Genomic DNA, 25,647 nt, shown 5'->3' on the forward strand with positions numbered 1-25,647 from the left:
CCCTTTTGGCTTTTGATAAAATCTTTTTGGAAAAAAGAAAGCCATTAATCAAAAATTATAAATATAAACTCCCAACTAACATAAGTACAACATGGGAGAGGGGCCCAGTGCAACGAGACCTTATAGCAGGGAATCAGCGAGGGCTTTCTCAAGGAAGTGGCACTCCAGCAGAGAGACCTGAGAGATTGATAGAAGTTAGCCAAGCAGAGAAGGTAGGAAGATATTTCTGGGCAGAGGGAGCAGCCTGTTCAGAGGCCCTGTGGAAGGATAAGTCATGGCCAGTAGGTGAGACTGAAAGATGAGTGTGACAGGAAGGGAGGATGAAGGGGAGCCAGTGCCAGGGAGGCTGAAGTATAGAAGGTGAGAATCAGGCCCTGCCAAGGAGTTTGTTTTGATATTAAGAGCGACAGGAAGCTGTTGAAGGGAGTCCACTCTGTCCACAGGGACAGATTGGAAGGGACCCAAGCAATGGTGTACTGGCAAATCAGCTCTCTGAAAAGATGCCCTGATTGATAGCAGTTACCAATATCCATAGCATAACTATTCCCACCATGGCTTATTTCAAGCCACTGACAGTTTAACAACCAGTTCTCACTGAATTCCCGAATATTTATTTAACAATCAGATCTGAGGAGGTGGTACAGGACACCACTGGCATTGCCCTGTCATGTGAGAACATCAGTTATGAGGCTTTTGGAGTATTCCAGGTGTGAGATTCAACTGAGCTGATGGTGGTGTAGATAGAGAGGAGCGGGCAGATTTAAGAGCTAATTTAGTGGTAAAATTGACAGGACTTAGTGATGGAATAGAGAGTGGAGGGGCTGAGGGAGCGAGGGGAGTCGAGTATTCACAAATACTTAGTGAATGTTTGCTAATGAGCTTGGCTCAATGCAGGAAGCTCTCCACCATCCTCCTGGGATCTCAGTTGGAGAAATCTGTAGGGCTGCTTTGGATGCTTAGGGGAGGTTCTTTAATTGATGTTCAGGATCAGAACATGAGCAGTGTGTTCTCTGGTGGAGACCCCTCTGTTCGGAGCCGCGTGACAAAAGCAGCCAGGGTAAAGTGGTGTCGATTACTTAACTCCAGTCAGGTGTAATGATTATACTTAACATAACCATGTATGGTTCCCTAATACTCCATGTTTATCTTATCTATAAAAGAGACTATTTTTACTTTATTACAAGAGAAATTGCATGAAAGAGCCTAAACATTGACATCCTCAGTCAGCTAAATGATGCCTAATAACAGACCCATTGTTTATTGAGAACCTACTACATGCTGGCATTGGGGTAGGTATTTTAGACGCTTTATCTCCAATCTGCACAATAATCCTAGGAGTCTTTAATCCATATTCCAGCTGTGGAAACTGAAGTGAGAAGCCGTCATTTATCCAAAGAGACTTAGTAACTGAAGGCACTAGAATCTGAACTTACATCTGTTTGAATCCCAGCCTCATGTTTTCTCCACTGTGGTTTGTAGCTTCTCCATGGTGAGAGAGGCCAAGGTAGGGGATGCCCCAAGAACATTCTCAGTTTGCCATAATCAGTCTAAACCATTTCAAAGCACTAAGGAAAAACCCCCTTTAAAGGACAAAATATATGTCTTTCTTGTTTAACAGAGAACTCTAAAATAAATATTTCTTAGTGAGGAAGGGCAGTGTAACAATTACCACACGCTTGTTTTCCTGGGTTTTTTGATTCTGTTGCTAAGGGCCTTCACAATCCTGGCTGCATCAGTCCACCCTTAAATCTTTACCCCAAGGTCATTACAGTCTGGATAGGCTGATATTTTCGATAAGATCTTTGTTAAATACAAAGGAAGAAGAAAATGAGATGACCCGAGTGACCTCAGCTTACCACGCCTTTTGGAAAAAGGAAAAAAATACATGACTTGCAATCACACAGCCCTGGGTTCAAATCCTGGCTCTGTTATTGCTAGCTTCGTGACTTTGGGCCACAACTCCCCCCATGGATTTTGAGGATGCTAAGATACTGAATCCCTCGGCTCTCAGCATGTCTGGGCCCGACATGGGGCAGCTGCTTTCTGGAAGGCTCTGGAAACATCCTGGGTGCCTTGTAAATATTCTCTGTGCACTTTGAATTAAAAGAGTCTAGAAAGTGCTACCTTGGGTCCCAAAGGATACTTGGGAGGATAAAATGAGATAATGCACTGGCTGTTATAAAGGTATAAAAGGTGAAGTATTGTCAATCATCCCTTCTATGAAGTAATATTAACTTTTACTGGTCCTCTCACTGGAGAAGACTAAGCTCACTTTAGCTAATCTGCGTGTTTTGAAGTCTTAAAGATTCTAGTCAGTCAGTTTACTAAGAATATATTGAGCACCGACCCAGGCTCCATCAGGGATCCATCAGGGAAAAAAAAGAGATGACCTTGTCTTTAATGTACTTATGCTCTAATGGGGGAGATAAAATGAATACTTAAGATTATATCAAGAAAATCCAAATGTACACACCAAATAATAATTGCTACTATTTACCAAGAATGTCATGTACTAGCTGGTCAGGTGCTTTATCCATATTATTTCTTGAATGCTCAGAGGAGAGGGAAAGCTTCTTAAGGAAACTGAACTTAAGCAGGATCTTGAAAGGAGATAGATGTAGATAGTCTGATGGGGGAAGAGAAGGCACTTCAGAGGGTAGAGCAGCATTTACATAGAGCTAGAGAAAGGAAATGATACTACTGTAATTTACTCAAGGCTCATATGTATCAGACACCCGATCTCATCTTAACTGACAACACCGGAAAGGGTAGAGTCATCTCCATCTTATGGATAAAGACCCAGAAGCTTAATAGACTCAATGTCACATTTACCAGGTGAAGGATAAGGGAGTTACACCTCACCTACTTCACCTCTGAGCCCTGTAGGTGAATTTGGAAGCCACTGTGTCTATTAGATGTTTACACTGAAAGGAGTGGGTTGAAGTCAGGGAGGGCTCTTTCAGTGTAGATCGGTTAGTGCTTTTGAATTAGGGATGAAGCTGCAGCCAGACCCTGGACCTTTTGACTATCAGGCCTAGGTTCTGTCCCTAGGATCTCTTTGGGTCCAGCTTTGCACCTTCTTTCTGAAACATTCATCTTGGAGAGCAGATCCTAAGAAGGAATGAGGAGGTTATGGCTAATTGCTCCTTATATCACAATAGCCTGTTGGACGGTTGCCCTGGTAACAAGAGACTGGGCTTTATGTGGTAAGGGTTTGAATGTACCTTTTGGTTTCCTGTGTTTCCGTAGTCATTAAAAGAAGACTAACTTTGGGAAGCTGTGCCAGCTCCTGTATAGACTGGCCTTCCAGCTCACTTGTGCAATAGCACCTTTTGGTAGCTCTCGGAAGTCTGAGGATGTGTCTTACTCACAGTCCCACCCTCTTGCCTTCTACGCTTTATAATATACTCCCATTTATATATGCTTTATGTTTTCATGTACAAAAAACAAAAACAGAGACTCTAACAACCTTCATAATTAACTACATTCAATATAGACAGATAACACTGTTGGCTCCTTTCTCCATTTTCTCAAAATACAAACCAATTTGAAATTTTGTTCCACATGAGTCCACTTACTGGAAGTTGGATACTGAGATAGTTTGTATCAAATCTAGGTTTCTAGAGAGCTTAGCTGAGTCTCTAGGGTGTTCTGGGCCAAATACAGAAAGTCATCCACTGTTGACTGAGTTTCACTGCTGGTGAGGAACAAACTCCCCAGAGTTTCAAAACCAGTATTCATAGTCTGTTTCTGTACTGAATTTTGCTTTCTAGAGCAGACATGGCTTTAGCAATAGAAAATACTGGTTGGGTTTGTGTTTCTAATCACACACTACTTTTGGTAAAAATGAATGTCTTACAATATTTCCTAGAAGACCTCTGTGTAAGAATAGTGTGTCTATACCTACATGGGACATCCCCAGGCCTAGGAAGTTAGGGTTTCCCCTGTAACCGTAGGACTAAGCTGAGCTGTCCACAAGTAGAAAGTCAGTTTTGGTTTCCATGCCCAGTTATTTCAGTGTTCATATTGCTAAATTCACTCTTTAGTTTGAATTTAGATATTGAGGACAATATAAAATCTTCAATATTTAACATCAGTTTTCAGTGTCAACATCTGTTCCCCGATTCTAAGTTGGGCCAGGTGATAGTTGTGTGTTAGGTCCAATGTTGGCATTGAGCAAAAGACAACAATTATCTACAGTTATCCAATGTATAGATAGGCAGAGTACCTAAAATATTTTTAAGTCACTTAATAAATCTACCTTGTGGGTCTGACTTATCTGTCATTTTTCAGGAAGCGTACTGTTTGTGGTAGGCAGAATAATGGTCCTTCCCAAAGATGTCTACATCCTAATTCCCTGAACCTGTGAATATACGAAGTTTCATAGCAAAGGGGAATTAAGGTTGTAGATGAAATTAAAGTTGCTAATTAGTTAACTTTAGATGGGAAGATTATTTGGATTATCTGGGTGGGCCTCATGTAATCACAGGGTCCTTAAAAGTGAAAGAGCGAGGCAGGAAAGTCAGTGTCAGTGATGCAATGTGACAAAACTCAACTGGTTATTGCTGGCTTTGAGGATGGAAGGAGAGGCCCTGAGCCAAGCAAAGCAGGCAGCCTCTAGAAGTTGGAAAGGCCAAGGAAATGCATTCTCCTCTAGAGCCTCCAGAAAGGAACATGGCCCTGCCGACACCTTGATTTTAGCCCAGTGAGACCCGTGCTAGATTTCTGACCTCCAGAACTATAAGGAAACAGTTTGTATTGTTTTAAGCCACTAAGTTTGTGGCAGTTTGTTATAGCAGCAATAGAAAACAAATACACTATTGTGTATTGAAGTTAAAATAGGTGCAGATTTTAAAATATCTTGGTTTAAACTCTCAGAGTCATTCTGAGATAATAAACTACAAGTACTTTTGCTAAACTTTTGCTTATAAGACCGTCTATCAAAATATCACATGCCAAGTGGACACTCTCCACACTGTTACCTCATTTTACAGCTTGGCCCATCAGTCTTCTCTCATTTGTAGAACTCTGCATCCCACAGTCTGAGTTTCTGTGGAGATCCCACTTTACTGGAGATAAGCATCTGTAACAGCATGTCAGAGCCACTATTAATGAAGCTACCAGAGAACTGGGCAGTGTTTGAATCTGACTACTAATGGGAAGTGAAACTTGTAACCAAAATCAAATTAGTTAGAGAACAGACAAAGAAATCAGTAAGTTCATGATGTAGAGGGTGTAACATTTTGTGAAATGTAACAGTCTGTACATTGATTGAAGAAATGACATTCTTTTGACATATTCCCTAACTTTTGAAAAGTATTAGATGGATTTTTACCCAAGTTCACTTGTACTAATTGGTTCAATAGCAACAGGTTTCGTGATTTTTTAAAACATTTTCAGGGAGAGCCTTGGAATCTAGGCCAAAGATCAGGATTCTAATAGCAAAGTAAGTGAACTTATGTAGATGATACTTATGGCAGAACCTGGTTATCAACACCTATTGCCATGGGCTACACTAAGGAGTCTGTTGTCACAAAAGTCGGCATGTGGCTACAGCATGAGCAAGCCTTGGAAACATGCTAAGTGAAAGATGCCAACACAGAAACCACATACTATATGATTTCATCTCTACAAAATATCTGGAACAGGCAGATCTGTAGAGTCAGAAAGTAGATTGGTGGTTGCCTAGGTTTGGGGGAATTGGAGGGAAAATGGGGAGTGACTGCTAATGGGTATGGAGTTTCTTTGGGGAGGATGGACATGTTCTAAAATTGATTGTGTTTTGGTTGTACTACTCTGCATATAGCCCAGATCATTAAATTGTATACTTTAAATCGATGAATTGTATGGTATATGAATGATCTCTCAATAGAACTGTTAGAAAAAAAAACATAGGCATGTGAAATAACTGCATGACGGAGTGCTTACCCACAGTAGTACTGGGATTTGATAGAAGTAACTTCTGAGGGTATCTTAGAAGTGTTGTAAGTATCTGTTTTCTGGCATTGGAACTATAAGGAAGCTGTCAGAAGATGCTTCCACCTAATTTCTGAAGCTCGTAGTTCTTGAATGTCAGTTTTAGGGATTGGTTTATTGAGCAGTGATTCAGTGGTCTTATTAGATATCTTCTGCTTATGTTTGAAGACTTCCATCTTTCCTCTTTTTTATTGGGTAGGTCCTTGTTCCTGCAGGGATCCTGGCTAGTTTGGTAAATGTGTGGCCGTGATGCAGTTCTGCGGCCATAAGGGCAGCCACATGCACACTGGGGGGCCTTGTCACAATCCTTGACATGTCCTTTTTAAGTCCCATTCACCATATGAATTTCTGCACTTAGGAGGTTTATGATTCTTTTCAGTATGCATTTTCATAAAATGAGGAAACGGCCTGACAGGGCCTCTGGATGTCCTTTAATTGGGCAACAATAGGATTTTGGTACTGTTTTGAAATCTTTTCTTATTGTTGGATTACTGTACCATCCTGCAGGCTGTGGCTCTTTCCCAAGTATATGTCGAGTATGGGGCTGTTGGGGAGGTTCTGGCTGTTGGCGCACAAAACACAGAGGGTACTGGTGTAGGTCAGCTTGTTCACTGATGGCACAACCAGTTCCCAGGCTGGCACCACCAAAGCCACAACCAAGGGCAGCTGCTGTCCCTCAGCTGTCCTGGAGGCCCCCACAGGCCTGAGGAGGTGGCAGCTGCATAGTGGTGACTCTCTTTGTGGCAGCCGGAGTGTCCAAGGCCAGAGCCACTGCCCCTGGGCTGCCAACGCTGTAGCCTCAGGGCCTTCCTCTTTTAGTCCATCCCCTGTGGCTCCTTGGTGCCTCCTCGAGCACCAAGGAAAATGGAAGTTAATAATCCTCAGGACCCAGTCAGTTAATTATTCACAAAAATTTTATTGGTTGCCTTCTTTTCCATTCGCAAAACCTCAATTGAGTGCATTATGCTAGTTACTAGAGTAGAGGTTAAAGTTCACGAGGATCGACAAGCCTATAATTTAACAAAGTAACCCTATGACCCTACAGAGAATAAGTCTTTGGTAGGGATGTGCAGGAGTTACCTGTTTAGAGAGACAGGTAAGCATCCCTTGCAGTGGGAAGACTGCAGTGCCTGTGCACCTACAAGAGCATAGACTAGAAAAGCATAGGACTGAGACAGGTGATCTAACCTGCCTGCAGTGTCAGATTCCTGGAGCGGTGTTGTGAGAGAATGGCTGGACAGACAGGTTGGAGCCAAGCTTCGGAGGACTTTAAATGCCAATAGTACCTGCGTGGCATGGGTCTTCCCCCAGGAGTGTTATTGAACACCTGCCTGAGTCTGGATACTGCTAAGGGCTCAGCTTCATAACAGTCCTGAAAAGTGGGCACCCGGATTCCCATATTACAGATGAAGAAACTGAGTCAGACCAAGTGGTCTGCCCAAGGTCACACAGCTAGTAAATGGCTAAGTTGGAATTTGAATCAGCCTGTGTTCCATCTACTGTTAAGGCTTATATTCTCTCTGGAGAGACAAAACTGACTTCAGAGAGAGAAACGTGAAGAAGAGAACATGAAACATGAAGACAGGGTGGCATTAACTGTTAGGTCGAACCATATGGAAGTTCCATTTGTGTAGGTCCGAATGGTCAAGATCAGCAACGTCATATGGTTCAACCTAGTATGACAGCAATCAGGGTTTAGGGGAATGAGAAATCTCTGGGAGGAATGGCTAGCACTGGTTTCAAGAAGGAGGTGGGACCTGAGCAAGGCCTTGATACAGACTCTGGATAGATAGAAATGAGGAGAGAGAAAGGCAGGGTGAGAGGTGGGGATGGTGGAGACCAGCCTGATGAGCTGGCAGGTGACTTGAGGATATCAGTGGATACATATGCGGCCTCGGGAGCCCAGAGGTGATTAAGATGGCATGTTTTGGGCCCTAGGGAGACAATTTCAGATTTGGCCTGTATATTCTCTGTGTGTTTGGTTGTTGGTTCTACTGATCCTGCCTGTGCATGCTCTCTTTGCAGGAGACAGGTGAGCAGATTGCTATCAAGCAGTGCCGGCAGGAGCTCAGCCCCCGGAATCGAGAACGATGGTGTCTGGAGATTCAGATCATGAGAAAGTGAGGGCCCAGTGCACCAAGCTAATGTGACAGAGCTGCCACTGGAGGGGAGGATAAAGGGGACTGCAGGAGCTGAGGGGCCATGGGACATTGAAATGAGATCTAGAGGGAACCAGCTGAACTCTGGGATCTGGAGCAACAGCCCCATCTGCTGTGTATCTCAGTCCTTCAATCAGGATACCAGCCAGACTGTCCAGGTAGATGACATCTAGAGGAAAGGCAGTTAGTGTTGACACTGGACCTTGTCACGGGCTTTTGGTCAATTTTATTTGTTATATTAAAGAATTTAATATGGCCATCCCAGTGAAATATCCTTTGTCAGCAGAAATCCTTTTTTTCCCCTATATTTTCAATTCTAAAGTAGTATGTGACTCTCCATTGCTGTGAACCTATTGCTGATATTTATTCTTCCAATGTGGAGACAGGGTCTGACAGTCCCTAGATGGATGCTGTCTTCCCAGCTAGTAAGGCATTTAAGTAAACTAGCAACCTGGTCAACTTGGAAGACCTCAAACAGGTGATTCCTCTATAACCCTCTTGAAGAGGGGAGGTGTCACCTTGTCTGCATACGCGCGCGCGCCCCCCCCCACACACACACGCACGCACACACACACACCCCACCCCTACTTGAATGGCATAAGATTGGAAGTCCCTCTACTTTCTCTGCTTTTAGAAGTAGTTTTGAAGTACAATGAGGACTTGATATGGGGCACTCTAAAGAAAATTCGGTTACATATGATGCACTCACAGAGTCATGAGTTGATGGTGCTGAAAGTAGACTGGGTGGATGCTAACTGACCAGGCACTGAGGTGAGTCTCTAGTTCCTGACGTCCACCTTTCTACTTACTCCTGAGGCCCCTTGGCTATTCCAGGCCGTTGTTGTAAGACGAGTGTTGCTGAGACATGGACACAGGGGGAAATGGGTCTGAGCCAAAGCTTGGGTTCCTTCCTCATTTTTTCTCATCCTTCATAGGCTGAACCACCCCAATGTGGTGGCTGCCCGGGATGTCCCCGAGGGGATGCAGAACCTGGCTCCCAATGACTTGCCCCTGCTGGCCATGGAGTACTGCCAAGGAGGAGATCTCCGAAAGGTGAGGCTTCCGGGGAAGTGGGGCACAGCCTGTCTGCGTGGGAGCAGCGGGGAGACCTTTCATTGCTTTCCACATCACGAAGTTCAGAGAGCCACAGTGACTTCAGCAGGGTTGCTTTTCCCTCTCAAATCCATGCCCAGTGTGGAGTGATGTGTGGGGTGTGAATCAAGAGACTTAATCAGAAGCTCTTATGAGAAAGCCAGGGAGGGCTCACTGTACTGTACAGAGATTACTAAAATGACGAGGAAACAATTACTAGGTGTCTAGTACAGGGAAGGACTGGATACGTTCCAAAACAAACTTTTCCTCCCTCAGCATGTCAGGGCCACTTCAGTCTTTCATGTCAGCATCACCTCTGTCCTTATTAGGAGGGATTTTTTCTCCTACAGATGTGGCAATGCCTTCAAGGTCACAGAGTGAAGCAGGAAGGTGGCTGGCTTAGTAATCAGGGAACCGGGCTGGGGTTCCAGAATCACCACTGACTCATCTTTCGGACTCTGCTTTCTTCCTTCTCACCACATTAACTTCTCTTTATTAGAATGTACACTTCAAGGTGGGTGATGACAGTCCTTGCTAGTCTCAGGGATAGTGGTGTGTGTCCACCTCCCTGATGTTCTCTAAAACAGCACTGTACAACCTACTTTTACACATTACTGTGTTTGATTTTCAACAACCCTGCAACATTGGTAAAAGGTGTGAAGGGTGGCTGTCATGGCCCAGAGCAGTTACACAGCTGCAGTGGCAGAGCTTGGGCCACAGCCCACATGAACCCAACTGCAGGCCACCTCTCTATCTGTGAAATTGAATAATGCCACATAGCGTGAGGAAAACTAAGAACTCTGGACGAAAGATTTATTTTTGTATTGAAAAAAGCTGTTCTGTTAGTTCGCATCTCCCTCAATTCTTCACTCTAGAATATTAGGGAGAGAGGATACCCTGCAATTTCCTGGACCCAGCATCATGTGCTGTTCTCGTTATTCTTCTGGCCCCTTCCGCCTCTTCTTTTTCACAAAGAAACTTTTCATGAGGATTGATCCGCCCCAGTGGCTTTCTCCCACTGTGGGAGGTGGGCACATCCTGGGAGTGTCACAGCAGGATGTGAAGACAGTCACTGGCATGACCACAGTCAGGACACTGATAACGATGAGAAATGGGGAACTTGACAAGGCTTTGATATTCCTCTCTGTTTTCCTAACCTCTGACAATCATCTAATTACCAACTACAGTTATTTAAGGAGAGAAAGCCATGTAGTAGTAGAGCAGATGGTTCTTAGGGGGCAGTATAAGAGGTAGGTGGGCTGTGACCAGATTGCAGAGGACTCTAAAGCCGGGCAGAGGACTTTCGACTGGATCTTGTAGGCAGCAAAGAGCCAGTCAGCCAAGGGAGAAGATACATACTTCAGTGTGATTGACTTGGTATGGGCACAGAGTGATCTGGGGAGGCAGCAAGCAGTTGCACCTTAAGAGGCCTCTGTCCATGCTGTCACTAGGGCAGGGGAGAGCTAGGAGGACAGTACTTATTGCCAGAGTTGTCGGGTCCTCTTTGTTCTCCAAATTAGGTGGCCTGTCCTTCTCTCCTCTACAAAGTTCAAAATATACACCCTGAGCATGGAGAGACAAGACTGGCCAGCACATGAGCAAACATAAAAGCCAGAACTGATTGAAAAATTGAAGTCCATACACTTGGCTCAGGAAATAGACTCTTGGACATTTTCAGATATATATGTTAGTTCATGATTGTAGCCTCAGTTGGGAAGTTTTTTTCTCCAGTGTCTTTGTTCAAGGCCATATTGAGCCTCTTGATAAGTTAAGAGGGCCAGGAGGGCAAAGGGCTTAAGTGTTTGGGCTCGAGCCTCAGATACACATAGCTTCGTACTCCATCTTGGCCCTAGAATGTCTATGTGAGCAGGCACGTTGCTGACCTCCTCCAGTCTCAGATTTCTTATGTACGAAGGAAATTGCAACACTGCTTACCTCAATGGCAGTGGGGAGGGTGAAATGACACAATGCAGGTAAAGCTTTATTGACCTAACCTGTGCAGAGATTAGCCCAGTGCCAGGCACGTAGTAAGTGCTCATTAAATATTCCCACCTGTCATCATCACCCCACTGGCAAAGCAGTGTCGGGAACTGGTCAGAAGGTGGTTTTCAGTGAGTGCCCTCTGTGGGATTCTTAGGGGCAGTGGACCAGTTGTGGCTGAGCTTATACGCTGGCCTGTCTCCCTCAAAACTGCAGCACAGGTAAGAACAAAAATCTCTCATCTTAGAACGACTCAGACACCTCAGCTATACGTATGTGAGTGCTTCCCAGAGTTCTCAGTTCTGCTTCCTCCACAGGCCAGTTCCTGCCAGTCCTGCTGCCTAGGCTGCCTGTCAGCCCAGGTCCCCAAGCCCAGGGTCAGGGTCAGCACTCAGATGACTTCAGCTGGTAAAAAACACTTGTGGACTTGTTGGTGGTTGGTGACCAGTCACTCTGATGCTTCTTTTTATCTTCTTAACAGTACCTGAATCAGTTCGAGAACTGCTGCGGCCTGCGGGAAGGAGCCATCCTCACCTTGCTAAGCGACATTGGTAAATCCCAGCTCTGGGTGTCAGGTCCAGCCCTGCAGAGAGAGTATGTGGTGCCCCGTGAGTCCCGTGGAGCGCAGAGTGGAGATATTTCAGTCCTCTGGTTTTTACAGAGGGTGGGGTTGAGGGGGGACAGACGGAATGAGTAGGTCAACAAGGGACTAGTCAGGCAGGCGCTGAACTCAAATAGATTACCTTTCCTTCCGGACTAAGTCACGAAGTGAATTATGTATATAGAATAACAGAGTTCCTTTCCCATTAAAAAGCTCCACTCCCTACTTTCCTGGAATGGCCAGCCATGGAGTAGGTTGTCATTTGAATGAATTTCATCCCTTGGCAGCAGATTTTTCCACTTCCACATTGGCAGTTCTTTTGCCAACCACAGGCATAGGAAAAACTTCATTTGTTTAATTCTTTGGTACTATTGGTGTCCTCAGATGAGGGTATCTATGGCACACTCTGAGGCCAGGCTGGCATTAGGGAGAAGAAGAGTAACCCCAGACTGTAGAGGTCAGAAGCAATCCCCTAGACCAGTGGTCCCCAACCTTTTTGGCACCAGGGACCGGTGCTCCTATGAGAATCTAATGCTTCACAATCTGAGGTGGAGCTGAGGCAGTGATGTTAGCACTGGGGAGCGGCTGCAAATACAGATGAAGCTTTGCTTGCTCACCAGCTGTTCACTTCCTGTTGTGTGGCCCGGTTCCTAACAGGCCGTGGACTAGTACCGGTACCAGTCTGCAGCCCCGGGGTTGGAGGGAATTTGGAGGAGGATCTCCGCAAGTCAGCACGTGGCTCCAGGCTAGGGAAACAGACATCAAGAGTGAGAGAGCGACTGCTAAGACTTCCTTTTTAGTTTTTTCTTGTTTTACTCTCCAAGGTTGTAGGTACAAGTTGACAGTTTGAGATCTAAAATTTAGAGTTATCCAGAGTTTATCACTGAGTGTTGCCCTCAGATTTGGGGAATGATACCATTTTCATCCCTCTCTCACTGCAACCTTTTTGAATCTGTTTGTTTTTTCTTTTTGTTTGCTCAAACTTTTTTAATTTTTAGAAAAGCATCAAACATATAGAAAAGTTGAAAGAGTAGTGCAGTGAAACGCAGATACCCTTCACCTAAATTCACCAGTTTGTCACATTTGTAAAGTTTTGTTCTCTAACACTTGTCCTGGAAAGATAAGTGGGCTTCCAGTCTCTAAAACACTTTGCCTTCCTAGTGTAGGTCTGCCTCTTCCTTACTCTGCCACCTTTCATGGGAGGTAGGCAAGAAGGAAATGAAGGGTGGGAAGTCAATCAATGACATTTAAGCATAGGATCCAAACAGTCTGACATAGAAAATTCTGTCTCCCTCTATACCCTTTGTCTTTGTCCTTTGGATGGACTTCACAGTGAGGGCAAGTTGACATTGCACCAATTTTATCTGACTTGAGTGGGCATCCACCACTGGCTAGAATGATTTCTTCATGCATTGGCTCATATGGGTCTCCTGGAAGGGACCTGTCTGTCTATCTAAAGGGTCTAATCCATAGGTCAAGAATCTCACTTGTTTTCTTGACACCTTGCCACATGGCTCACCTGTCCACATTTTGCTTAGATATTCACTTGATTGTGTCTTTTTCTCAGTGGCCGCATCATTAATTTATTCTCTATTGAGTTGAGCTGACGGCAGGTTAGTAGGTTGGGAAATATTCTTTTGCTCTTCATGGCAACTTTTATTTTTTTTCTCCATGGTTGGAGCTTCAAGTCATTTTTTAAATGTTATCTCTCAAATATTTTTCTTTTACTCATTATTTGTTTATTCATCAAATAGTTAAAGTCTTTAAAGTGTTGGCTAAAGTACATAAAACTGTCTACTTCTTCAAATAACTTTTTACTTCCTCATTGATTCTCTAGTGATATTAATAGAACCTCTGCTGGTTGCATATTCTTTGGTCTGGGCGTGTTGTATATCTAGTTACCATTAACTCGTATGATAGCTTTTGTATTATCCATTATCTATTACCTATTCAGGTTGTATGTGTGTGTTTAAATTATATGTAAATCAGAATAACTAAGGGCTTATGTTATTTAGTTTTCCTAGAGGTGGATGAATATTAAAATTCTTTAGGTCACTGATTCCCCATATTTCTTCTCTGTGACCCCAAATTGGAAATAATGAGGCCTCGAAATACTAGTACACTAGAATTAAATTCTTAAAGGTGAAGACTAGAATTAAATTCTTAAAGGTGAAGATATAGTTGTCTCTATATCTTCAACATCTGGAACAGTAGCTTTATATAGCAGATTCTCTATAAATATTTGTCAAATGAATAAATCTCAAAGGAAATTAAAATAAGTAGGATTTTTTTTTTTAAAAAAAAGACAGATGTCCACATATATTTAACATTCTCAGGTCAAATACAAGGTCTTCCACTTATTGGCAGTGTGGCCTTAGGCATGTTACTTAATTTTTAAGAATATCAGTTTTGTTAGCTGTAAAATGGGACCATTAGTCACCTTATTAGAATTGTTATAAGGATAAAATGAGATGATGTACATAAAGCTCCTGGCACAGTGCTTTGCTCCTGGCAGAATGTGCAGTCAGCAAATGTTAGTTCCTTTCTCGTGTTCTTCCCTCTCTGGATTTGAATTTATAGCATGCCTTTTGAAAAAGCTCCATCACCCTTATTTGGGTGTTGACCTGAGGTTGGGATCCAGTGAGTAGGCAGGTAGTTGTCTTATGAGACTTCCTTTCCTGGAAATGGTTAACCTTCCTCAGACCAATTCCTATCTCAGCCACTTTTAGATTCACTCATATCCTCTGACTTTGTACTTACAGTGGAGGTGGCTGATAAGCTTGTATTTTATTTCATTCCCATTTCTGACTTGTATACAAGATTTATCACATTTATTTCTTTTGCAAGGATTTCATCACTGAGCCAAATTTCAAAAGCTTTTCTTGGAGCTCATCTCACATAATTCTTTTGTATTTTGAAACATTTCCTGAGCATATTTTGTTCCAGTTTGTTCCAAGTGCTGGCCCCATGTTCCCTTTGTTGGAGTTGCCACCTCTGTTCTCTGCCAGATTGACTTCAGATAAGCACCAGAGCCACACCCTTGACCGCTAGATCTAGATTCATTGCCTTTTCTTCTGTGTTAAACCTGTTTACTCCTAACCTCTCTGCACCGCTAACCTCCCAGAGATGCCCACTCAGAGCAGCACCAAGATAATAGACACAAGTAGAATTTTTCCAGTGAACTTTAAATTGCCTAAGAAGATACTGCAGTGTACCTATGAGAAAATGAGCAGATGTCTGCTGAGCACATGGGAGAGCCCTGTTTCCTATGTCAGGACAGGCCAGTTAGACCATTGCTCATATGCTGGAAAGAGATCCAGAAATAGGTGCAGAGGCAGCTGGAAATTATTTGTCTTCTACCTAATGTGATTTAAAAATAGCTCAAGGAAGTTGTATCTAAGTAGACTCTTGAAATAGTCTTGCTCATTATTCTTTGGAAAACATTTGGATGTGTTTCCTTCTGCCAGCAGAGGAGCAGACTCCTGGGCATTCAAGACTGAGGTACAGATTGCCATACTCAGGAGTCCAATGTCTCTGCTGGGGGGTGGGGACCTGCCCATGCTCAGGCCAGCTAGGTGGGCCAATTGTGCATTTGCCATTGCCATATCGGATCTTAGATCTGAATTGATCTACCTTGATTCTCCAGGTGGCCAGTTTACTGTGGTGACTGACCGTCCTATCCTCTGAGCCTTTAGGAATCCCACTCCCCATTTTTGTCTGCTTCACTTTCTGAGTCACCATCTCTGCCCCTACTAGAGTTGCTACTAGCAGGCATCCAGTACTTGAATGTTAAAGAGCTGAGAGGTTTCAAAGAGAACACAAGGCTTTATGGAAGAGAGCTCCAATCTCAGAATCAGAAAATTGGGCTATTTAGTGTTTCTCTGATTGTGAATTTATAACATGAAAGGAATACTGGATCTCAGAAATTCAGATAATTTGTATATAAAGTATATTGGGAAATATAAGTAACCAGATTAATGAATATAATAATAAAAGAGAAGATAACTGGCTTTCAGTCCTGGCTTTTCTACTTCCCCAGCTCTGTCACCTTGGGCAAGGACCTTTTTGGTGCATTTATCTTTCTCTGTCTTCTCTGACAACTATGGTAGCTTTTGGGGCCTACATGTCCTCAACTTTAAAATGAGGGTTTGGGCGAGGCGACCTTAGGGAAGGTCCCTTCTAACTTTAAATATTCCACATTCATTATCTGCAGAATGGTTGCTCCAGAATGTCTGTGAAGTCCACTCCGCTATCCCTTCCTGACAAATTTGCTTCTCTCAAGTTTTTCTCATCTCTCCTTTAATGCATCATCTTTTGCCCAGAGCTTTGCTCGATGCTTTCTTTTTATTCCTGCTCCATCCTATTCATCCCTCTCTGCACCTGGACTGACTACCCACTGCTTTCCACCGTTTTGTCTGCCAGCTCATTCTTGTGACATCTTCATCAACCATAGCTCCAAAATCTGTGTATTTAACTATGATTTCCATCCTCAATGCCATATTGACATCTGTATAATATTCTCCCAAAGTCAGTTCCAAATTGAAATCCTAGACTTCTTCTCTAAACCAGATCCCTTCCTGAATCCTCTTTCTTGTGCCACTAGCTCCATCTTTCTACCAGTTACCCAGAAAGAGCGCCACTTTTGGATTTCATTTCTTAGAATCTGCCCCTCTTCCTGCTCCACACCCTCCCATTTGAAAAGTCTTCAAATCCTTTCGACCTTCCTTTGTGTTGTATATCTCATTTTCCCTTTCTGTTCCCACCGCCTCCACTAATTCAGCATCATAGCAAATTATTGTAATAACCTCTTATCTCACCTCTTTATTCCCATTTTACTAATCCATCTTTCATTTGAAAGGATACTTTCATCATTATTCATTATTCATGAATTCATTATTCATTATTCATTATTCATTATTCATGAATAATGATGAAAGTATCCTTTCACCTTGCATTTATTCCAGTCCACTATAGCCAACTTTGCGTGTACATGGTCCTCAAAACCCATTTTTCAGTTCTTGTGCTAGCCTTTGCACATGTTCCTCCTTTTAGAATGCTGCTCTTGTACCTCCCCAACGATCCTAAGCCTTCTTATTTTTTGGCACCGCTTTAGACTTGCCCCCTTCAGGGGGACTGCCCTGACTCATCACTCACAGTGGTTCTCCCTCTCACGGGAGGCTTTTTCTCTTGTTGCCTCCTCCACTCACCTGGTGTCTCTGCTGTAGTAGTTCTGTGTTCTCTGACTGTGTAGTATGTGTTCTCTGACTGTAGTAGTTCTCTGCCTTGACAATAAGAACTGACTTCTTGGTTTGGAGCCCGTTGACTAGACTTTGTGCAGTAAGTAAAGAAAATGCTTCAATTCCCTGGCACATTTTCCACAAACCTAACAAATAGAAGACACCACTTTATAAGTACTACTAATTGAATGAATGAGAGAATGATTTCGCACTTTGCTCTTAGCACTTAGTGTGACTGCCTTGCTACCTTGCTGATTAGTCATAGGGCTATTTTAGCCGAGAAACCTTTAGCTGGACTAAATCTTTCTCCACATGTCCACGCTTGGCCTTCCAATCTTTTTTGTTTGGAAAGTCCAGTGACACTGAAATGACTGGCACATAGTAGGTACACGGTCACTCAATAGTGAACAAACAGCCTGTTGCCCTTCTTACTCATTGGTGACTTAAATCACCAAGTGGTGACTGTCTTTTCTTTTTCTTCAAATCTCTGTGTCAACTTTTTGGTCTATTTATCTTTCCATTTCTTCTCTATGGAATGTGTCTCGAATAAAAATGTTCTTAAAGAGAGCTTAGTGGTCCCTTTGAATTTGGAGTGTAGTAAGTAGGGATTCATGGACACAACCCTTATAAAACTGCTTTTCTACAAGGAAGTCTAGCTCGTCCTATCTGTTCCCTAATTTGTGGTTTGTAATATGAAAAAGAACTGTGATTTGGGATTCCGGCTCATCAATAAGAACTCCAGGAGTGTTGCATTCTTTAGTTATATATTCATGTCTACCTCACAAGCTAGGGGAAAGCTGGGGTCAATATCTAAATGCTGCTCTTGACAAGGATAATAGGAGGAGGCTATCGTTTTCCTGTGATAGGTCTTTTGCTTGGACTTCTCTGTGTAGTATCTGCCCTATGAAATGCCACTGCAGAGTTTAAAAGTTCGCACAGAGTAGGTGCTTCTTATAATTCTTTTTTACAATTGGAATGTGAGAAATTAACTTTTTAGGCTGTAATGCTTTGCGGTATGTATGGTTTTTAATTTTTATACATTTTTGTATATCACTTACTAGGGGTTTAGATTTTTTTTATAAATGTTCAGATGCGAAAGTGTTTTTCTTAATCTCAAATTCTCATTTTCTATCCCATTTAAATCAAATTAGGTTCTCTTGGCTTGAGATAATTTTGATTCATTTCATGATGCTCTTCAGGTACTATTTTGTAAAATACAGCACAGTCTGGCCTACTTAGCTTTTGGAAGACTGTTTCAATGAGGAGAGCTATTTAAGAGGTCTTGCCTATTAGAATTTTTACTCTTGCACTCAGTCCAAGAAACTATATATAACAACACCTGTAGGATTCTTTAATTTTAGACTTTATTAAGTTGACAAAAATATTTGAGAATAAATGACTGCCCCAAAATGAGTAGTAAAGTTTTTTATGTACAGTTGCATAAGCATAAACATAGACAGCTATTAATAGTAGTCAGTGGATTAGTTACCAGTTTGCCATTCCATCTCACTAAAGATCTGATGACAACTTTGAATCAGCATGGTGTAGAGAATAGTGCTTTCAGTATAATCTGAACGCTCTTAATCCTCACTGGGGGGCTACTTGGGTCATCTCACCTGCTCGTGTTCCACGTTATTTGTGCTGAGATGTTCACATCCAGCTTCAGAGGTCTTGTCTTAATCTGGGCATATGTGCTTGTTCCAAATACATTGAGTCTCAACTTTCATACACTCTCCTTTTGAATAAACTGACCCCACTTTTATGTATTATACTCTGACACTGTTGTCATATACCCAAACAGGTCTTTTGTGAATCAGTCAATACACATTTTGAGTTTTTGTACAGTTGTGCTCCGTGCCAGCCACTAGTTCAGGTTCAATAGTAATACCATCTCTGTGCAAGGTTGTGTTTGTGCAATTATTATAGTGCTCTATTATACTTTGCTTTGATTCTTTAATAAAAGTAATACAAAAATGAAAGTGCTGTGAGAAGCATTGGTTCTTAAAAGTTAATACAATGGAGAACGAGATGGAGTGGAATTTTTTAGGCATTGAAAGCAACAAGTCTTTCACTTCATTTGGACAGTCAATGGACCTATGCCAATATACTGTATTCACTTATGAAAGAAAAGAAAAATAAGAAGCAAGTATGAGATGTTGGAACTATATGGTCAAAGACTGAGTTTAAAAGGGGAGATGTAATTAGAAGTTTTCTAATATAATGTAATATTCTGAGATGGAACTGCCCTAATCAGATGTCAGTCAATAGTTTAGCTGTCTCAGTTTGACTTTCGAAGGTGCTTTCAGAAAACATTCAGCATAAAAGTCTTTATGCATCGTGTCTGATCCCTTGGTTGCTGTGGAAGGCCTTTCTCCTGCTCTGCAGAGCAGACAGGAATGGCTGCCCGGGCCGTGGGGCTACCCACCTCCCTGGTTTGCCCACATTCTCAGTCTGGCTTGATGAGTTTGTTAACCAATATTAAACTTCTCTTAGTGTTATTGTATTTGCTTTTTGACCTTTTTTCTTAAACAAAAACCAGATCATACCATTAACTTGGCAGTGCATCATTGACATCCCTCTGAGTCATATTATCTATACCTGAGTTCTATTATCTGTAAAGCTAAATGATTTTAAAACAATTGCCTAATATAATGTGGATCTACCATAATTTGTTCAGCCTTTCCTGATTGATGACTTTCAGTTTGTTTCTGGCTATTTCACTCAAAGCTATGCAATAAGCATCCTTATTTGTATCTTATGATGCTTTTGATTGTACAAACTAGACTACTAAAGATTTGGAAATAATGGATCAAACAATGTGTATGCTTCAAAATTAAATAGATATTGCCATATTTCTTTCCCAAAAAGGCACAGCGATTTTTACTCCTTCCACTCATGTAGGGAAGGGCTTTTTATTTTGCATCTAAAATTCTTTCTGGTTGAAGAGGTGAAAAAAAGCATTTCATTGTGCTTTTTAATATGCACTTTTTGGACTACTTGTTACCTTGAGCAGCTTTCTGTGGAATTGTTTACCATTTGCATTTCTTCTTTGGTAAATCGCCCTTTTTCTACTGGGCTGCTTTCTTATTGATTTATAAGAACTTTTTGTCTATAAGGTATATTTACTCTTTGACATATGTGTTGCAGATATTTTTTCCCCAGCTCTTTTTGTCTTTTGACTTTACGAATGTTACCTTTTGCCATAAACTTTAAAAACCTTTTTATATTATTCATATTGCTTGTCTTTATGCTATATATTTTTCTTTACCTACCTACCTAAAAATGAAATACTTCATTTTTTTTGCTAAATTTGTCCCTTGGTACTTAAGAGTTTTTGTTGCTAATGTGAATGGGATTTTTTTTTTTTTCCAACTGGATATAGATGACATGGAGAAAAATTATTGATTTGTACATACTTGTTTTGTTTCCAAATAACTTACTAAATTCTTTCCAGGTTTTAGTCTATTGAGTTTTCTAGCCATATGGTCATATCATCTCCAAGTAGAGATACTTTTATCCCCTATTTCATTTTTTTCTTTTGTAGTACGATTAACTAGGACTTCTGTTAAAGTTATTAAACCTCTGATGAGTAAAAATCACATCTGTTGCTCTGTGCCATGACTTCCTGTATAACATTGTCATGTTTCCTCTTCACAGCAGAAGTTGTTGGTATCAAATGACTTCAAAGCCAGTAGTATCGTGCAGGCTCCTTCCTTCCCAACTAGCTTCTGAGCTCTTTAAAGTTAGGGATCATGTCCCTTATTTTATGTCCCTCACAGAACCTAGCAGAGAACTGGACATATAATAAACACACATCAAAGTGTCAGATGTGTTGAATGTGCTCCTAACCTCTTTAGTGTTCCTCACTTCTTCCTTGAAGCCAGCTCTGACCTTATAGGACTCTAGATCAGATGTCCAAAGTGCTCTTTGCCCAAAGGGCCCTTCTTCCTTACCCACCCTGTAGAATTTAGATTTTTCAGTCTCTACACCAGACAGGTTTCTCTTCTCAAACTTGATCAGCATCAACATCACTTGGAGAGCTTGTTAAAACATAGATTGCAGAGTCACCCTCAAAGTTTCTGATTTAGTAGGTGTGGGGTGTGGGACCTGAGAACACTGCATTTCTGACAACTTTGGATGCTTCAGGTTCTGGCAATGCAATTTGAGAACCACTGCTCTAGACTGTAGTTGGTGACCTCGCGGATGCGAGGCTATGGGTTCTTTGCATGAAAAAGCCAGATTCTTGTGGTGGTCCAAGTTCTGCTCACACAGCCAGGTCCTCTTTAGTTCACCCGAGGGCATCTGCTCAGACCTTGTCCCTCTACCACAAGTCTGTGCACTGGAAGTCAGAGTATGTGTCAGGGGCACACAATGTTCATCTTTCACAGCATAGGTGATTTTGAAATGAAAAGCATTTCTTAGGCTTAATGGAAATCCACTCCCCTTTCCACCTTCTCAGCCTCTGCACTTAGATACCTTCATGAAAACAGAATCATCCATCGGGATCTAAAGCCAGAAAACATCGTCCTGCAGCAAGGAGAGCAAAGAGTGAGTGACTACCCCGGGACTTGGAAAGTCCTGGAGACTGCCTCAGGGAAGTTGCTCTGGTAGAGAAGGAACAAACTTTACATGTTTGTTTATATTCGCTTTGATTCTCTGGGAATGCTTTTTGATTTGGATCAAAATTCAGCAAAAAAATTCTTGCTTGCAGATTGAGGCAAGTTCGAATGGATCACATTGTTAATTGCCCAAGTTGCAGGAATCTGATAAGGAAAATAATGTTTGTCTTCCCACCTTCACCCCCAACCTTTGGGACTAGCACTTCTTGGAAATAGACTTTTTGTTTTCCATTTGTTTGAGAGCGTCCGCTCTTGATGCTAACATGGAAACCAGCACGAAGGTGGTTCTGGGTGTGGCTGAGAAGAGGCATTTGGAGCTGGCACCTGCCCGTGGAGCCTGGTCCAGCCTGCAGTTTCCCCACAGCTCTTAGCAGCCCTCTTCAGTGGCCCTCCTTCCTAGGTGTGGTGGTAACATTCCCATGGGGCTTAGCACTGTGCTCTTCCACAGACTTATTTTTATAGCTGGGGATGATGAACAGGGGCTCAGCTGAGTGGACTGTAGTAACTCAACTCATGGGTCACTTAATCTCTCTGACGCACCTTCTGTCAGCATTCTGGGCTGACCCATGATTATCACAGCACTCACCTTTGTTTCAGTTCACTCATTCTTACCATTGGTTCTAAGAATTGAGAACTAAAGGTTTCCACTGAGAAGGGATTGGCCTGGTCTCTCACATCATGAAGTCCAGGTTTAGCAGTCTTGAGGTCTAGTGCATGGTCTGTTAATGATGGCCTTCCTCTGGTGACTGGTCACAGCGCAAAGGAGAACATATGCCTTTTTTCAGCATTTTCACAGTGTGTGTTTCCTTTTGCCCTAAATCTACCATGTTGGAGGCATTCTTCTGTGAATTTGGTAGTTCTGAGGAACTTATTATCTAATACCACCTGGGATTTCAGAAATATCCTCTGCTCTGTCAACAACAATCAGAATTTTTATAGGAGGACAGTGTATTCTCATAACCCTCAGATTTTTCTTCCTTCCCTTTTTTTTTCCAGTTAATACACAAAATTATTGACCTAGGATATGCCAAGGAGCTGGATCAGGGAAGTCTCTGTACTTCCTTTGTGGGGACCCTGCAGTACCTGGTAAGACATGGGATTTACATGTTTGCTGATCAGTTTCTGTCTCATGGCCATATCTCTGGGGCTCCTGTCTATCCTTGCCTTCTAGCATCAAAGTCTTGCCAGCTCTTTGGATGTTTCTTAGATGCATAAGAATTGTTGTATGAGGTCAGAGGCAGAATCTGTTCAAGTCAGCACTTTTTGCCAACAGAGGCCCTATAGAAGGATGTGATCCTCTTCTTTGGTGTCAGAAGAGCTCTACTAGTGTACTGTCACACAAATCTCATAACCTCTGAGATTCAGTATTTTACCTGAAAATGAAGAGTTTAAACTAGATTCATGCTGGTCTGTAGAGGCCACAGTTTCCATGAGGCGTCTCGGGCCATTGAGGAGGAGCTGAGCTCTGAGCTCCCACCCTTTATGTTATTTCGTCTGAATATTGGGGTTCTATTTGAGTTATCCATTCATTCAAGAAATATTGATCGAGTGTGGTCTGTGTGCCAAGTATTGTGCTAGAAGCTGATGATGCAGTGAGAAAGAAGACAAGCCTTTCCCTGGCTTTGGGAGCTTAGAGTTTAGCAAGGAAGCAGGTATTACACTGACACACAAATGACTGAGAAAATACAGTTGCGATAAGTGTGATAAGAATATATATTAGGAGGACCTAGCCTAGTGTAAGACCTGAAGCGATGGATAAGTGAAAAGGGGCTGGAGGTGGGTGGACTGAGAGGAAATTCCAGGCATACGGATAATATATTAGGAGACCAGAAAGTGTGGCTGGAACCTAGAGAAGAAAGAAGAGAGTATCTTGAGTTGAAGCTGGAGAGAGGATCAGGGGAGAGATAATACAGGGCATTTGGGGCTGGGTTAAAGATTTTAGACTTTATCCTAAAACCTCTGGAGAGACATTGAAGGATTTTAAGTTAGAGGGGGATCAGGTTTACCTTTTAAAAAGACCACTTTTGGTACAGTGGGGAGAATAAATTTCACTGAACAAAAATAAATCTGGTCAGGTAGTAAGGAGGTTGTTGTGATAGTCCAGAGCTGGTGGCAGCAGTAAGGACGTAGAGAATGATTCATGGAATGCTTAGCAAGAGACTCAGCAAAACTTGGTAATAGATTGCTTGTGGGATGATAACAGCCAGTAAAATGTTGATTGAATGAAGGAGTGTACAGTTTAAAAAACAAATACAAAAAAAAGGTTGAAAGACATTAGGCTAGATGAGCTTAAGTATCCTATCTAGTTCTCAAAAAAAAAAAAAAAAAAAAACCATTCTGAGTGCATTTGTACTTCCTACTTATCCCATCAACCATGGTCATGGGCTCCACCAGTTTATCACCTACTCTGAGGAATATAGGTTTCAAAGTGGCAACTCATGGATGGCTATGATGCAGGGGCCTGTGCCCGTATAACGTAATCACGTTGGTCCTGCTGTGTGTCCCCTGGAATCCTCATTAACTCAGCCGTAGTTAAGTGAGAGGGACCCCAAGCTCTGACCAGGATGCTCAAGTCAAATCTTTCACTCACAGGAGCTAAAACGTCTGTCCATAACCAGACACAGATTGATCTGACCATCCCCTAATTTTTCCTCTTGTTTTAGACTCCTTGGCTCTTTCATAACTGTCACACTTCCAGCCAGACTGTGCACAGTCCTGTCTCTGTACCTTTGCTTGTGATGGTCATTTCTGGAATGTTTCCTCTCAGACACTCATGTGAGGAGCCTTCTTCTGAGCCTGGTTCCGGTCCCACCTGTGCTTCAATGATTTCCTTGGTCACTCCAGCTCTTTCTACTTGGGCAACAGTCATGCATCTGGCTTTTTCTCTGCCTGATTGTATATATTCCATCCCATTGTATGACCATGTCATATACCACATCGGTTAGGAGAGTTGGTTAGCATATGGGATCATTTTCCTTTATTGTATGCAGCCTATCTTCCCATCTCCTCACAGAGCCTAAGAGAAGGGTATACGATATACTCTGGTCTACCTAAAAATCCCCTAAGGGCCCTTGTATCGGCATTAGGAATGAATGAGGTACAGAAGAATCCTAGATACCACCACCTAAATGTGGTCACCTCCTCAGCCTTGAGTGGATGTGCCAGTGCCCCATGGTTGGAGCCGGCAAAGTGTGGGGCATGATTAGAAGGGCTGGTTGCCCCTTGCTGTGGTGGCTCCTTAGAAGAGGGAGCAACTCAGGCGTGTCTACACCATGCGTTGTTTCAGGCCCCGGAACTGCTGGAGCAGCAGAAGTACACAGTGACTGTCGACTACTGGAGCTTCGGCACCTTGGCTTTCGAGTGCATCACGGGCTTCCGGCCTTTCCTCCCCAACTGGCAGCCTGTGCAGTGGTGAGTGAGAGACCACGGCCCTGGGACCGGGGCCGGGCAGTCTCCTGAAGGAAGGAGTGTGTTCCTCTGTCTTTGCTATGTCACTTCACCTGTTCCCACCTCACTGGGCACTCTCAGGCTGGGCCGTGATCTGTCTTCCAGAGAGAAAAAGTCCTGTTGGAATGTAGCATGTGGACAGTCCAAGCTCCAAAGCCTAGAAAAGTAGAGCAGTTGTTAAGTATTAACATCTTTAAATGTAATACTATATAAATGACATTTTCTTGGTGTTCAATAGCATCAAGTCAGTACATTCACAGACTATTGTGTACATTCATGCACTTACACTGAAAATGCTTGTGTTTTAGTAAATAAAAGATATGTACATATGACAAATGGGAAATATTTACATAAAAATTTATTGTTGACAAATTTTACTATACCAAAATATAAATTTTTGTTTTAAAAACATAAGAAAGTGGCTTAAAATGTGAACCAAGTAAGTTACAAAAAAAGATTTTCTAATTAAAAAAACCAGATATAATTTTTAAAAATTACTTCATATTCTTTAACTTTTTAAATATAAAATAACATGT

At 42.4% G+C, this 25,647-nt stretch overlaps 1 protein-coding gene across 1 annotated transcript in view; it reads left to right on the forward strand.

The window, feature by feature from the left end:
- IKBKB (inhibitor of nuclear factor kappa B kinase subunit beta) overlaps nt 1-25,647 on the forward strand; it is a 48,790-nt gene that overhangs the window by 3,883 nt on the left and 19,260 nt on the right. The window contains exons 3-8 of the mRNA XM_023520092.1: nt 8,002-8,008; nt 9,071-9,188; nt 11,689-11,758; nt 21,505-21,593; nt 22,661-22,750; nt 24,951-25,075. Of these exons, the coding sequence (XP_023375860.1) occupies nt 8,002-8,008; nt 9,071-9,188; nt 11,689-11,758; nt 21,505-21,593; nt 22,661-22,750; nt 24,951-25,075 (499 nt within the window). The remainder of the gene's footprint in view (nt 1-8,001; nt 8,009-9,070; nt 9,189-11,688; nt 11,759-21,504; nt 21,594-22,660; nt 22,751-24,950; nt 25,076-25,647) is intronic.

Source organism: Pteropus vampyrus, unplaced genomic scaffold (genome assembly GCF_000151845.1).
Source record: "Pteropus vampyrus isolate Shadow unplaced genomic scaffold, Pvam_2.0 Scaffold8, whole genome shotgun sequence".
Taxonomy (NCBI): Eukaryota; Metazoa; Chordata; class Mammalia; order Chiroptera; family Pteropodidae; genus Pteropus; species Pteropus vampyrus.